The 14,860-nt window shown below is 37.2% G+C and overlaps 1 protein-coding gene across 2 annotated transcripts in view; it reads left to right on the plus strand.

Moving 5' to 3' along the window:
* PRKG1 (protein kinase, cGMP-dependent, type I) overlaps positions 1-14,860 on the plus strand; it is an 844,452-nt gene that overhangs the window by 735,136 nt on the left and 94,456 nt on the right. For both annotated transcript variants that reach the window (XM_018568606.1, XM_018568599.1), the window contains 2 exons: positions 1,290-1,367; positions 3,682-3,776. In XM_018568606.1, coding sequence (XP_018424108.1) covers positions 1,290-1,367; positions 3,682-3,776 — 173 coding nt within the window. The remainder of the gene's footprint in view (positions 1-1,289; positions 1,368-3,681; positions 3,777-14,860) is intronic.

Consider the following 14,860-nt stretch of genomic DNA (forward strand, 5'->3'; position numbering starts at 1 on the left):
TAATTACCGCAACCTTGGCTAAGACTTCCAATATGTTCAGTTTTCCTTTCCTCCATTGTTATAAAAAAAAGTGGGCATTGAGTGCTTTCCTGATATAATGGGCAGTCTACAATAGGACATCCAAAGGATTATTATAATGGCCATTTATGCTGCTTTATGCCCAAATTTCAAAGCTGCCCAGAATATTAGACAAAATAACAATTATAAATTAAATTTATTTGATATTAGTGGTAGCTACCAGACAGCTGGGGTGTATGCTGCAGGTATATGATGACCACATATGCTCATATAGGAAGTCATTTTATAACTGAATCTGTAGCTGACTCCATGACCTGGAACTTTACCTTTGTCAATGAGTGACATCATATTTCACTTCACTGCATAAGATCCTATTTTGTCTTATAACACTTGAACAGTGAACAAAAGAACAATGAAGCCCTAACATTCTGAACCCTCCAGATCTTTTAACACAAAATTATGTGAAATGTATTATCTATCTTTAGCTTTTCTCTATTTACTTAAAAAATATAACTAAACACTTTTAATAAATCTGATATTGAAAGACAAAGCAATTAAATAACAAATGTAGATATTGGTGATTTTGATTGCTCACTCTGTTATTCTTATACAGGAGTTTGATGTACCAATAGTGTTTCATGGCAAACATTCATGTTTTTCTTACTGTCATGGGTTCTGTTTATGGGATGCTTACATGCACATTCTATTCCGGTGTGTTGCAGCTCCCATATGACAAGAAGCTGCTTTTGAGAATTTCCTATTTGACCCGCTGGGCACTTTGGAAGTATAAACAAATATAACTAAATAGCTTATGTATAGTAATTTTTTAAGTAAACTATTGTGCTTCTATATTTTATCAGATGTCATCCAAGCAGATATGTCTTGCAGTTTACTGCATTTTGCATAAGAATGTACTATGGCTATAGTGGTTATGGTAACTAAGAATTAAATCATGCAGGCAAACAGCATTTACTTAATACAAATGATAAATGCAGGTTAATTTGTTCACAATTAAGTTTAGTGTAGGAATGGAGGAACAGTACATGATATATGTAGTTATACAGATGCCTGCAGCTTTTAGAATTTATATTGGAGACACTCGTGTGGTAGTTTACTCATCATAAGCTTATTGTGTTTGTGGATCAGTGGGTTCCTTGACACAAGTAAGCAACTTTCAGAAATGTAATGCATCCCAGTGGTTTACTGTGTGAAACAGCCTGACTACAAGGCAAATGATAATAACAATCTTTTTCTGCTTTATTTTTTTTTAGACTCACTACGAAAATGGAGACTACATTATTAGGCAGGGTGCTCGAGGGGACACTTTCTTCATCATCAGCAAAGGACTGGTAAGCTCCCCTTTACCTCTTGCAGTCCTTGCACCATTTGAAATCATAATAACGCACTTAGGAAATTCAATGTCAATCAAATATATCCTCCAAGTAGTTTGAAGCTTTAGTTTATTGCAATAAATGAATGCTGCTAGCATGATGTTTGAGCAAATGGGCTGAATTCTAGACAGGACATGGTTTTTTAAATGTAAAACAAAAAGCTTCTATATATGGCTTTAGTATTCCACAACAAAACATATTTAGTTGTTAACTGTTAAACCTATTTCAGTAACCAAACCAGCAGAGCAAATTTTCTGTCATGGTTTGCTTATATCTAGAGTCCTGGTTGCGCCAGGAGTCCCCAAACCCTGGCAAATAAATTTAACATGAAACTGAGCTCTAGCACAACCTCCCTGCATACCACAATGCAGTGAATGTTTCTCACTGAACTAAAAACAGAAACTGTGGAATTTGGAGCAGTCCAGCTTATATGCTTTTCAAAATGGGGAAGGTGAGGGTCCATCACTAACTGAAGGAGGTAAGTTTGTTCCTTGTCATAGTTCTCTTTACTCATTCACTATGGTGCCATTTAAACCTGGTTTCCCACAAAATGGATATATCTAATTAAGGTAGGTTGGCTTATCTATTGCAGGTGGTAGTTTGTATGGCCTATTTTTAGCCCATGTTATCCTAAAACAATAATCTTCACTAACAGGTTTATTTCAAACCTGCAGCATTTCTCCAATTATTTTGTGTGCTAAATTAATATGGCAACAAATGGAGGTGCTAGAAACCCAAAGTATGATTGTGCTTTCCCTAAAAATTAGGGGCTTTATATAATGATTTTCACACAAGATTCACACAACTTGTACCCAGAATTCTCACAGTTTTCTAATGAAATAAATAGGAAAATGCATGAATCCTGGGTGAAAGTCATGTAAATCATGTGTGAAAACATTTAAAAATCAACCCAATATGTGTTTAATTGCCTTTGTAGCAGTTGAAATTATACAGATATGATGGATTCCTTGACGGAAGAGAAATTGGTCTAGTCCTGTTTTACATAAATTTCTGCTATAAAAAGCTGTTCCTGACCATCATTAGGGTACTGTTTGGAAACAAAAACAAGCTCCGTATTGAGTTAAATGCCTGTATTTATAAAGCATAACAGAATGTTTTCAGTGCCAGAAAAACTGCATGCAGTAACAAGAGCCAATAATCTGAAAGAATGGATAACCCTACCCCCCCCCCCCCCCACACTCTAAAGGGTTGGCAAACAATAGGCATATTACTAATTTGTTGCTAGGGAGAGTAGACAATTCTGTCTAGGGAGAGATACTGTGCTTTTAATTTTGGCACTGGTACATGTTCCCCATTCCTTTTGCATGACAATAGATTGCTCATTAGCCGTACAAATTGGCAGAATGAAATAACAAGATTCACCTTCCATGGACTTCCTTAGACCTTCTCTAAGCTTGAAGCACCGTAAAGTTTGTGAACTTTAAACAAGATTCACAAACTTTATGATAACTCATCATATTGATATTTTTTAGAGTCTGCTAGGAAGAATACAAATGTATAATTCATAGTAAAATGTGCAGCTAACAGGATAGCAAAGCTGGTCAATGCACTTCAACAAGAACTGGTATTAGCTTAAGATCATTATTATTATTATCTGTCATATCCTTGATTAGTAACCAATATTAGGGGTTAGAATAGAAAATCATATCTTGATAGTACAAAAAAGGAATCTAAAGCTCCCTAAATTCTTTTAATCCATGTATCCAAAATAAGTGCTTGTAATTTTGCACTATATACTTATTGTGTATCTCTGGAACTTGCAAATTTTTGAGGCACCAAGTAATATCTCCTAGACATACTACATATGTAATAAAGTGTTTGAATAAATATGTATTTATTTTATTATTATTACTCCCAATTTCACATAACCTGTCTTATAAAACTCTTAAAACTTTACTGTCACCCAAACTGTTGCCATTTGTTTGTATTCTATATTTTAACAAACAGTTTTACAATCAAAAAATGTCCCAATAGTTTACAAAGTTATTATTAAGTTAACCTTAATGAGGAGTCATATCTAACAGGATTATTTAATTTATAAAAAGCATCGTAGCAGAAAAAAATAGAAATTTATACCAGAAGCCATTTCTGTTTAATAGAATATAGTAATTTCTGGTAGGTTTGACAACTTTTCTGTCTTCATTGTTAGTAAATTTTACATTCTATCAGTCAATTCTATGTTCTGTCAGTGAATTTCCACCCACCATTCATGTGACAAAGCTTTCATAAAACAAATGGATCTCCTTGACAGGTGAATGTTACAAGAGAAGACACCCCGGGTGAAGATCCAATATTTCTCCGCACTTTGGGAAAAGGTGACTGGTTTGGAGAGAAAGCTCTTCAAGGGTATGTTTCTGCCAATTTTTTCTCAAAATAATTTTTACGAAATATAAAAAACACATGAAACTCAATTTTGCAGAGCTAACACTTTGGGATACGGATCCTTATTTTTAATAAAGTGACAGCTAATTTGGCTGAGATTTGAAAAATAGTCACAAATTTAAAGATAATGACCTTTATATGTTATAAATTGAGCATTTTGTATTATATAAATGTACCTTCCTGAGAAAGCTTATTATGAGATTTCTTACTCTGTAGAGGTGGTATTTGTTGACCCGCATGAGAACTTGATGATTTTACATTTAAAAGCAGAACTGTCAGTAAAATGCAAAGTGTGAAGTTAAATCAGGGCCCACTCCCTATGCTAAAATTGGTGCATAATATTAGTGCAAAAATGTACCTGTAAAGACAAAAAGTTAGAAAAAATACATATCTAACCCTCATCTTCCACATGCATGGGTGAAACATCATGATCTTGTCAGTGAGATTCCTAGTGCAAAAAAGATTTGGGATCCTCATTGTTCCCAGGACCTTACCTAAAGGATCATGACATCGCACTCACCAAGGGGCCAAAGAGAGAAGACAGGAGTAAGGGAAGAATATGATCTTTTATTGATTTTTTTTCCTTTTTTCTTCAAGTAACATTTTTCACTACTATAATGCAGCTATTTTTAACAAGGGAAGGTGGGCTCTGATCAAGTAAATGGACCTTGCAATTTACTCCAATAATACAAATTGGCCTAAACTTAATTCCTAACACATTGTGCCTAGTGATTCTTTTGATTACATAAATATTGCCAAGTGCTACACTTTGAATCATAGGAGCAGATCTTAGGTATAGTTGTAATAAAAATATTTGATCTGTCACCTTGGATACCTTTGTAGCCCACATTTTAATATTTATACCTAGATATACACCATATACATCATAAAAATAAAATCTGCTGATATAACCAACAACTAATAACTTTTTGATACCTAATAGAGATAATGCTATTTATAATATTATGGCTACAGGGGATATTATTTCCTGTTTTCATACAACTGCTTTGTGTCACTAAACAAGATAAATTCCAAGAATAATATTTAATCTTTTAAGGGGGAAGATTGCCTGCATATTTGCTGATATGTACTGTGATATGGTTTGATCCAGATCACACCCTGATCCAGGTACATTGGTTTACTCATCTCTAGAAAAGAGAGGATATGTACCACAGTGGCCAATCAAACACTTTCTCGTATATCAAGATTATTTTGTATTAAATTCTTTATTTTATATCAAAACGGGATTATAAATTGAAAAATGAAATCTGATAACTATACTCAACATCATCCGTTTCTTTTCCTCCATTTATACATAAACCTGTTCTTTATTCTGTAAAAGTGTATAACTTGTAGACTTCACAAATTGTGATTTTGATCTGTTCTCCTTTTTTGAATTGTTTTCCTGGAAGATCAATAGATATCTTTTAGGAAAACATAATTTAACTGTCGCCTCGTCAGAGCTCCAGGTTTCTAACAGTAGTGTGGAACAGTGAAGTGAACATGAAACAATTGCCTGGCTGATTGAATCTTGCTTCTGTGCTCTGGAGTTGCCAGTTTATAGCAAGTCTGAAACTACATCAAACTTAATAAATGTTAGGAGTGCACAGTCTATTATTAGACCACCCCTAACAAGATGAAAAAAGACAGCCACCCCCAAGCACCTGTTCTGTTTTCATCCTCGCTCCAAGCCAGGACAGTACAACTTAAACATCCTCCTGTTCCCAGCCGGGTTCAGCCTCTCCTGGATTGGATGACCTCTCTGCTGGCTGTAAACCTCCATGTGAGTGTGTTCCCTCAGTGCAGGGTATATAATGTCAGGATAAACTTCTGACTGAGCATAGGCAGGGGAGCTGGCTAATGTGTCTTCTTTCCCTTACCTTACCTTTTCTTTTTCTTTCTGTGCGGCTAAGCTGTCCTCCGTCTCAGAGGTTGCTATGACAGTGGTGGGACGCTGACCCCCAACGCGCATGCTTGGGCATCTTCGTTTGGCCGCGTTTGTGAGGCGTCTTGGCGTCATTCACTGATTCCGGAAACTGACAGCATTGCCTTGAGGGTGACGGGAAGCAGGATGAGGGGGAGACTTAAACGGGAAGCATGGCAGTCTTCCTGTGCTGGATTACTGCTTCTACTGCTGAGACTGTGGTTGCTGCTGCTGCAGTAAGTCTCCTCTTTTTGCATGCTTTTTCATGTGCTGTGTCAATGCTGAAATACCCCTGTCTTTTGTGTAGCCTCTTTTGCTTCTGCCAGTATGAGCTCCCCTCGTCCTGTATCAGACGCACCGAAGCCTAGGGAAAGGTAGGGAGGCATCTTGGGATTACCTTAAAAGAGTGCACTTGTGTTGGGCTAGGATTAATTATTCTGATGCCATTTTGTTGGTTTCAGGAGTAAGAGCCTAACTCACGAACGGCCCAGAAAACGTGAAGACGTTCTTATTCCTCATTAAACGCACGGTCTCCTAGTGGCCGCCGGCACCATCATAGATTGGATAGAATTTCCTTGTCTCCTCAAGGTAGGAGTACTGCCCTAATGCCAGGGTCCTCTTGGGCCTGTTCAGCCCAGGCATTGCCAGGCAAGATGGTTTGCCAGAATTGTCTCAGGGAAGTGGCTAGAGACAGGGAAGCAGACTCTCTGGAGATTAAATCTTATATCCAGCAGGCTGTACAGGAGAGTCTACAGAATATGCTTCCATCTGTTCGTTCATCCTCGCAAGCCGCCTCGACAACAGCCAAACCTTCCATACCCATAGACGTTTCAGATGAGGGAGAGGTCTTGTCATACGATTCCTCTCCTCCTGATGGGCAGGAATTCCATTCCTTTTATTTTAGCCTCATTGTTCCTTTTATTACGGTAATCAAGGAGGCCATTGAGTGGGTGAATGTGTGCACACCCAGGAGGCCTCAGTAGGTGCACGCCTAAAATTCTTCAGGGACCCCTAGTGACAGAAATACAAAATCTATGGGTGAAGAGGATAATCTGCGACGGGTATCGCATAGAGTTCAAATCAATTCCACCCCATTTTGTGAATACTTGGATTCCTCAAGATCGATTGAAAAGAAGATTGTTTTTCGACTATGTCGTAGAGTTTTTTGAAGAAAAATGCAATTATTTTGATGGCACAGGAAGAACGAGGTCGGGTTTCTATTCTCCTATCTTTCTAGTTTCAAAGACCTCACAATGTTGCATGACTGAATAAATATCAGTCAAAGTATCGCAACGCTGAATACTGAAAAATTGCTTCGACAGGAAGAGGGTGTAAATACCCCGGTCTTCACGTGGTTGAAGCTAAACTCCAGGGACATAGAGAAAAACACTGTTTGCCCCAGTTATAGATTCAACAAAAATTATGTAATATGTTTTACATACAGCTGACAATAATACATTGATTTCTCCTAAAATCAGCCTCTAGCAATTCATAGCAGGGACTCATACTGGAAATGGGAGAGCAGCAATATAACACTGTCAACATTGTACATTACTATTCATCCAACACATGGAAGGAAGGAAGAGGTTAGTGATAATCAGTATTTTCCAGCTCCTTCACTAAGACCTTCCAGTCTCAATCTAGGGCAAATCCAGGCTGTAATGCTCAACTATAGTGTATACTTTATGGAAGCAACTGGGAATGAAGGACTATTTGACTAAAGTTGATACAAACTGACTGATTCATTTAACACATTGTAACAGGCCTTCTTGTATTATTTCCTATCAGTTAATATTAAAATTTACCAGTTATTAGATTGCTTGTTGGAAAAAATAATACGCCATTCCAACGGCATCTTTTTGTCTTTAATGTGTTCAATAAACATCCAGTCAGCATCAAACCGGTGTTTTGAGAAGGGTCCTATACACCGTGTGTGTGTGTGTGTGTGTGTGTGTGTATATATTTTTAGTCTTGACCATAATAAATAAATAAAAATAGTTAGATTTATCTGGTATATACAGATATCTGGTATCTGAAATGCCTAAACTGGGTTAATTCTCAAAATAGTAATTCTTCTCTACACCATGACAGGTAAATGCAGGGGGCATAAGACATCGTTAACCTCACCATTTCTTATATGGAAATAGAGTAGAAGAAACAAAATATACAGATATTTACAGATAATAAGTACTGAAGTACCAAAGTGAAAAATATTTTTGGAAACAAGACTTCTTCCTCAGGCAAGCGTGCATCAACAGGTTGACTGCTTATATACATCCTAACTAACATAAAACTACTAACAGCAGATTGAATTGATGGCTTGGTTCACTCATCTAGGAAAGTGATAACTGCTTGGTTCACTGTAAAAAAAAGAGTTCAGATGCAGAAGCATTAAAAGAGGGTGGAATTACTTAGAAAAACTTGGCTCTGGTTGGATAGAAAACAATATTAATATACATAGGAGGGACAGTCCTATGCAAGCACTCTCCAGTTTGCAGAGGTAACAGTAATATCTAATCAGCTATTACATTTGTGGCTTACCTGCAAATTAATGGGTCACTTTAAATCATCTAGGAGTTCCACATTTTGTTAATGCATTTTACAAAGGCCTCAGACTTTGGTTATAGAGCCATCGTTTAAACAAATAAAAAGCTACAGCTTTACCGCCAAATCCGATAAAACAATTCAAACTTTTTCACTGTAACACAATCCAAGTGAGAAGCTCAGTTGTCAACACTGTTGTTTAATTTAGAGATGAAATGGGCTATTACTGGATCATTTGTTAGGAGTTAGTCTAATATAATTGTAAAAACTCTTAAACCTTTGCAAATGATTTGGCACAAAAGAATGATTTGGAAAAATAAAGTGAAATATGCCAAGAACAGAGAACGTTAAAAGGAGAAACATGTAAAAAAGTGCAAAAAAAAGAAATTTGTTGGTAATTTGGGCTGGCTGACTTGCCCTGAAAATTATTATGCAAATGAGTTAACATAATTATAGGGAATAATGACTTCCTTTCCTGTGTAGAGCAATTAATGCATACAAAGAATGCATGATCAAATATCTAAAACTGGCATTGAGATGATATTGTAGTTAGCAAATTTTTTTTCATGAAAATAAGAACACTTCTGACCAGTGATGTTGTGTCTGTTCCTAAAATAAGTTTTTATGGCTTGCAATTACATTTTGTAACATGCTCCACTAATCCGCAGTGCATTGTAGAGCTAACATCTCTTTAATGGCTATATTAATTCAACTTTTTAATTAATTAAGAAGAGCAATGAGGCAAATAGGAATCATTCAAGAGAATAATCATAAAATCCAAAATGATACGTTTACATAAGTATACTTCTTAATCAGAGTAAAGTCATATACTGTGTGTATATGTGTGTGTATATTTATATATAAGCTCATTTCATGCAGCATGTCTCATTGTGCTCTGTACCTGTTACAGTTGTATGTTAATAATGTGGTCCTTCCAAGACTAGTATTTCCGTTTTTGCCTGCAGGAGCTCCCACCTAACTGTTGCAGTTATAAATATAGTTAAGGGTGTTTAACTCTTTCTCAGGGGAGGACTGGCTTGGGGGGCAAACACAACCAACTAGCCCTTTCATGGTAGGAACAGATTTCTGTGGGCTAAAGAAATTGCACTATCCAGAGTGTTCCATGGTGCCTCATTGATTGGTTGGCTTGGGGACAGGTGGGTGTTTTTAAAGAACATAGCAAAGTATCTCCACTAAGTGCCTATACTGCCCAGCATGGCTTATTAGTGGGGGAGTCCAATGGCTCAGTGGTTAGCACTTCTACCTTGAAGCACTAGGGTTACTTCAGTCCAAATCCCAACCAGGTCTAATTAGATTGATCAGTGCATTTTATATTTCATGGGCAGGAGAACTTTAACCACTTGAAGTCCGCGGTGTTAAACCCCCTTCCTGTCCAGGCCATTTTTCAGTATTCAGCGCTGCAGTACTTTGATGTTTATTCCGTCATGCAATGCTGTACTGAAATAAATTTTATGCCATTTTGTGGGGACAGATATTTGTTTTCTTTTGGTGGTATTTAATCGCAAATGGGGGTTTTAATTTTTTACTATAGTAAGGAAAAATTACCGAATTAAAAAAACCCCCATTATATATTAAATTATAAAACATCTATATTACCCATAAACTGTTATAATAAATGATAAAACATTTATTATTACCCAATTTGTTTAATAAAATGTAAAAGACGGGGTCACATCAGGTAAATAGACACCAAACATGTCAAGCCTTAAAATTGCGTGTGCCTGCAAAACCTCAAAAAACTACAGTACCAAAATTGTCCATAGGCGACGATTTAAAAGCTTTTACCACTCATCAGTTTAGTGTTATCAGTGATTAAAGGCCCTAGAATTATTGCTCTCACTGCAATGTTTGTGGTGATATGTAACATGTGCAGCGTAATGGGCGCAATCATCTTCGCACGTATGCGCACCCTGCGCATGTTTGCACGCGTGTATGTATGGGTGGGGACTTTTTTTTTTAAATTGTGTTTTTTTAAATTCTTTTTCATGTGTGACTAATTTTTTTTGAAACTTACATTTTTTTTCCTATTTTTTTTACTTAGCTTTATTGCTATCACATTAGTGTTAACAGCCTTAACATTGTGCATGCCTGCGAAACCTAAAACAACTACAATACCCAGAATTGGCCATATGCGACGATTTAAAAGATTTTACCGCTCATCAGTTTAGTGTTATTGGTGATTGATGGCCCTAAAATTATTGCTCTCACTCCGGTGTTCGCAGCGATATGTAACATGTGTAGCGCAAGTGTAGTTTTTGTGGGCTGGCGCATCTGACACGTATTTACGTTTATATGTGCGTAAATGTGGCTGTGGGGGACTTAAAAGTTTTTTTTTTCTTTACTTTTTTATATGTGACATTTGTTTTTACTTTTTTAAAATTATTTTTTACACTTAATGTTATTGCTATCACATTGGGGGCTAACAATCCCCCAATGTGATAGCAATAACATGTGATAGCACAGGCACACTGACGGGTCCTCTTTATGGAGACATTAGGGGTCTCTAAGACCTCTAATGTCACCTGGGGACCCCCAAAGATCTGCTTCACCAGCTTATTCTCTGGCTATAGCAGCCAGAAGAATGACAGCTGAATACGCAAGTAATATATTACACATCACTTCTGCATTCAGACGTCAGAGGGAGTTCAGCAAAAAGGAAGATGCTGACCTCCCTCCCATCTTCCTCCTGACACCCTCCCGAGCCAGTCCCGGGCTGCAGATGGGGCAGCGGATCCCGGGATTGAAGGTGAGGGTGGAGGGGGGGCAGGGAGACGTTGGCACTGCAGGAGGGGGGTCCACTCAGGCAGCACATGCAAGCGATCGGACAGCTATAGAGCCGTTGATCGATTGTATGTGAAACAGCCGGTAAAGGCTGTTTGCAATGACCATTCATTTTTTGCCCGTGCGTGCGCTAGGGGGTGCAGAAAATAAACGTAGTTTATTTAGCCAATGGGAGTTTGCCTTCCGTCCGTTTTTTCACAACAGTGGGCAAGCAGTTAAGGATATACATCTCTTTAGGTTTTCTTATCATTTGTACAACCCCAATTCCCAAAAAGTTGTGACTCTGTGTAAATTCTACACAAAAACAGAATGCAATGATTTGCAAATCTCATAAACCCGTATTTTATTCATAATAGAAAATAGAAAACATATCCATTGTTTGAAATGAGAAAATGTACCATTCTAAGAAAAAAATAAGGTAATTTTGAAATCGATGGCAGCAACACGTCTCAAAAAAGTTGGGCCCGGGCCATGTTTACCACAGTGTAGCATCCCCTCTTCTTTTAACAATACTCTGTAAACATCTGGGAACTGAGAAGACCAGTTGCTGGAGTTTTGGGAGAGGAATGTTGTCCCATTTGTGCCTGATATAGGATTCTAACTGCTCAACAGTTCTTGGTCTTCTTTGTCATATTTTTTGTATCAAGATGCACCAAATATTTTCAGTTGATGAAAGGTCTGGACTGCAGGAAGGTTAGTTAAGCACCCGGACTCTTCTACTACAAAGCCATGCTGTTGTCATAGATGCAGTATACGGTTTAGCATTATCCGGCCGAAATATGCAAGGCATTCCCTGAAAAAGACATTGTCTAGAGAGGATCATATGCTGCTAAAAAACCTGGATATATTTTTCAGCATTGATGGTGCCTTTCCAGATGTGCATGCTACCCATTCCATACACACTAATGTACCCCCGTACCATCAGAGATGCAGGCTTTTAAACTGAGTGCTAATAACAAGCCAGAAGGTCCCTCTCCTCCAGAGGATGTGGCCCATGGTAGCCAAAAAGAATGTCAAATTTTGATTTGCCTGACCACAGAACAATTTTCCACTATGAAACAGATCCTTTTCAATGAGCTTTGGCCCAGAGAAGACTGCAGCATTTCCAGATCATGTTCAGATATAGTATCTTCTTTGCATGATAGAGCTTTATTTGCATTTTTGGATGGCACGGCCAACTGTGTTCACTGACAGTGATTTCTGGAAGTGTTCCTGAGCCCATACAGTGATTTCCATCACAGAATCATGCCTGTTTTTAATGCAGTGCCATCTGAGGGCCTGAAGATCATGGACATCCAATATTGCATTGTGCACTTCTCCCTTGGGCACAGAGATTTCAACAAATTCTGAAAATCTTTTGATGATATTATGTACTGTAAATAATGATATATTTAAAGTCTTTGCAATTTTACATTGAGGAAAATTATTCTGAAATTGTTCAACAATTTGTAGACGCAGCTTTTCACAGATTGGCGAACCTCTGTCCATCTTTACTCCGGAGACACTACGACTCTCTAAGATGCTAATTTTTTTAAGCCAATCATGTTAATGACCTGTTGGTAATTAACCTAATAAGTTGTAAAATGTTCTCCCAGCTCTTCCTCGTTAGTACCACTTACTTTGCCAGATTTATGTTGCCCTGTTCTAACTTTTTTGAGACATGTTTCTGCCATCAATTTAATAATTACCATATTTTTTTTCCATTTTCTCAGTTTAAACATTGGATATGTTTTCTATTTTCTATTGTCAAAAAAATAGGGGTTTAGGAGATTTGCACATCATTGTATTCTGTTTTTATATAGATTTTACACAGTGTCCTGACTTTTTGGGAATTGGGGTTGTAGAACTGAACTGCAGATTTTCAGACCAGATCCCATTTATGTTACCTTACACACAGTTATTTTCCTGTTCACTAATCCCGTGGAAAGTCACTGAAGGCATTGAGCACAGAACATTAAGTAGGCTTCACTAAGCTCCAAAAATGTAAATATAATGCCAGATATCTTTGAGCAAAATTGAGAAAATTTGGCAGGGCTACTGCTGGTTCATATCTGTATTGGGAAAAGCTGTATTTAAGTTCTACTATACTGGTACTATAATAATGAACAAGATAGTTAAAAAATAAAAGCCTGTATGACAGCTAGGCTTCAGGTTGAATTTAAACCTTGCCTTTTGTGGTTCAGTGAATCACAAAGTGGCCAAATTAGATCAGAGTGCGCATCTGAACCCCCCCACTTCTGTTTGTAAATAAACCAACTGGGGAACATGGTTGACATCATTGACCCACGGCTGGTTTGTTTACAAAGCAGTCATCAGGGGATCTGTTAATTGTGATGGGAATAGCATAAGGAAAGCATCATCATGCGGCAGATCATCGGCGTGATGACTCATGGTGATTAACAAAGATTTATGAGATTTATGTGATCAAAGTTGGATTTACATTAAGGGACATTTACAATGTAGGGACATTGTTTACCTTTTCTTTCTTGAAGGGAGAACTTTTTTTATTAAAGGACCTTATAGTGTGTCTGTTTTTATTTAACATATACTTGTAAAGTTTATTAGAAATGAGTATTGAGGGGTACTAATATACCCCATACCTATTCCCTGAGGAGAATATCTGGGGGCCCCCTTAATATAAAGGAGGCTCCCAGATTTTCAGTTCCTTCCAGAAGGGACACATAGTACATGTTTGCTGTGTGACACCTGAAACCCATTGGGCATGTCTACAAGTCTAAGACAGTCCTTGGGTCTTCTCTGCTGCAATGCCCTTCAATTAAAATTTGAAGGCATGCAGTGGGAAGGGGAGAAAATTACAGAGCAACATAGTTTTCCAAGCACCAGAGGCAGAAGCAGATGGGAAAAAAACAGATGAGGCTGGAGTCCCTCAGTAATGCCATTTTTACTTGAAGTTAAGTGGGAAAGGGATACATTTTTTTCAGCTTTTCACTGCTGTATCCACTTTGGGGAACATTTGCTGTCACATCCTGTTCAGGTGACATGTATCACATGAGTAGAGTAGGGATAGAGGGGAAAACCTTCCTAACAAAAGTCACAAACACAAAAGTCTATCCAAAAGCTAAAAAAAAAAAAACATTTTGGCTAGAGTTGAGTTTTAATATGAATTTAATGTAAAAAAAATGTAAAACACAAGTGCATTATGATTACATCAATATTATATTTGTATAAGAGCATTTATGACTAATGTACAATTCTGAATGAAATGACAAAGCTGTTGACTTTTGACGGTGTGCGTAAGGCCAGAACATTGTGTCTGTATGTATTGTAGCCTTGTTACTATATATAAAAATAATTCGTACCAGAATGGTTTATAAACCAAACACGTATTATTCTGTTTTCCACCTAGGCTTTCATTTAAGTTAGCAATTAATAGCCAAAGTTCCACTGTTTCAACCTAATTAATTTTCAATTATTTTGAAATATAGTGCTTTGTCCTTTGTTGAAATCAGGATAATTACACCTTGATCATGTGATGATTTAGCTACAAATGCTGTTTGCAATCATATCTAAAAGAATTTTGCTTGTAATCTGTATTTTATTTGCATAATATAATAATTGGTCTTGTGACCAGTTACTGTGAAATGCCCAAAGCTATTGAGATTTGGACATAGCTGCTTTGTGATTACTGTAAATCAATGAAATCTTATGTGTCTTTACTGTTATTTTATTTAAGCATGGTTAATACTCCCTAAAGGGAACTATAATGGTTTTGGGTCACTTTTCTTTATTTTGTTTACCTTACACTACTTTCAAAATG

This window comes from Nanorana parkeri, unplaced genomic scaffold, assembly GCF_000935625.1.
Source record: "Nanorana parkeri isolate BGI_ZX_2015 unplaced genomic scaffold, ASM93562v1 scaffold32, whole genome shotgun sequence".
Lineage (NCBI taxonomy): Eukaryota > Metazoa > Chordata > Amphibia > Anura > Dicroglossidae > Nanorana > Nanorana parkeri.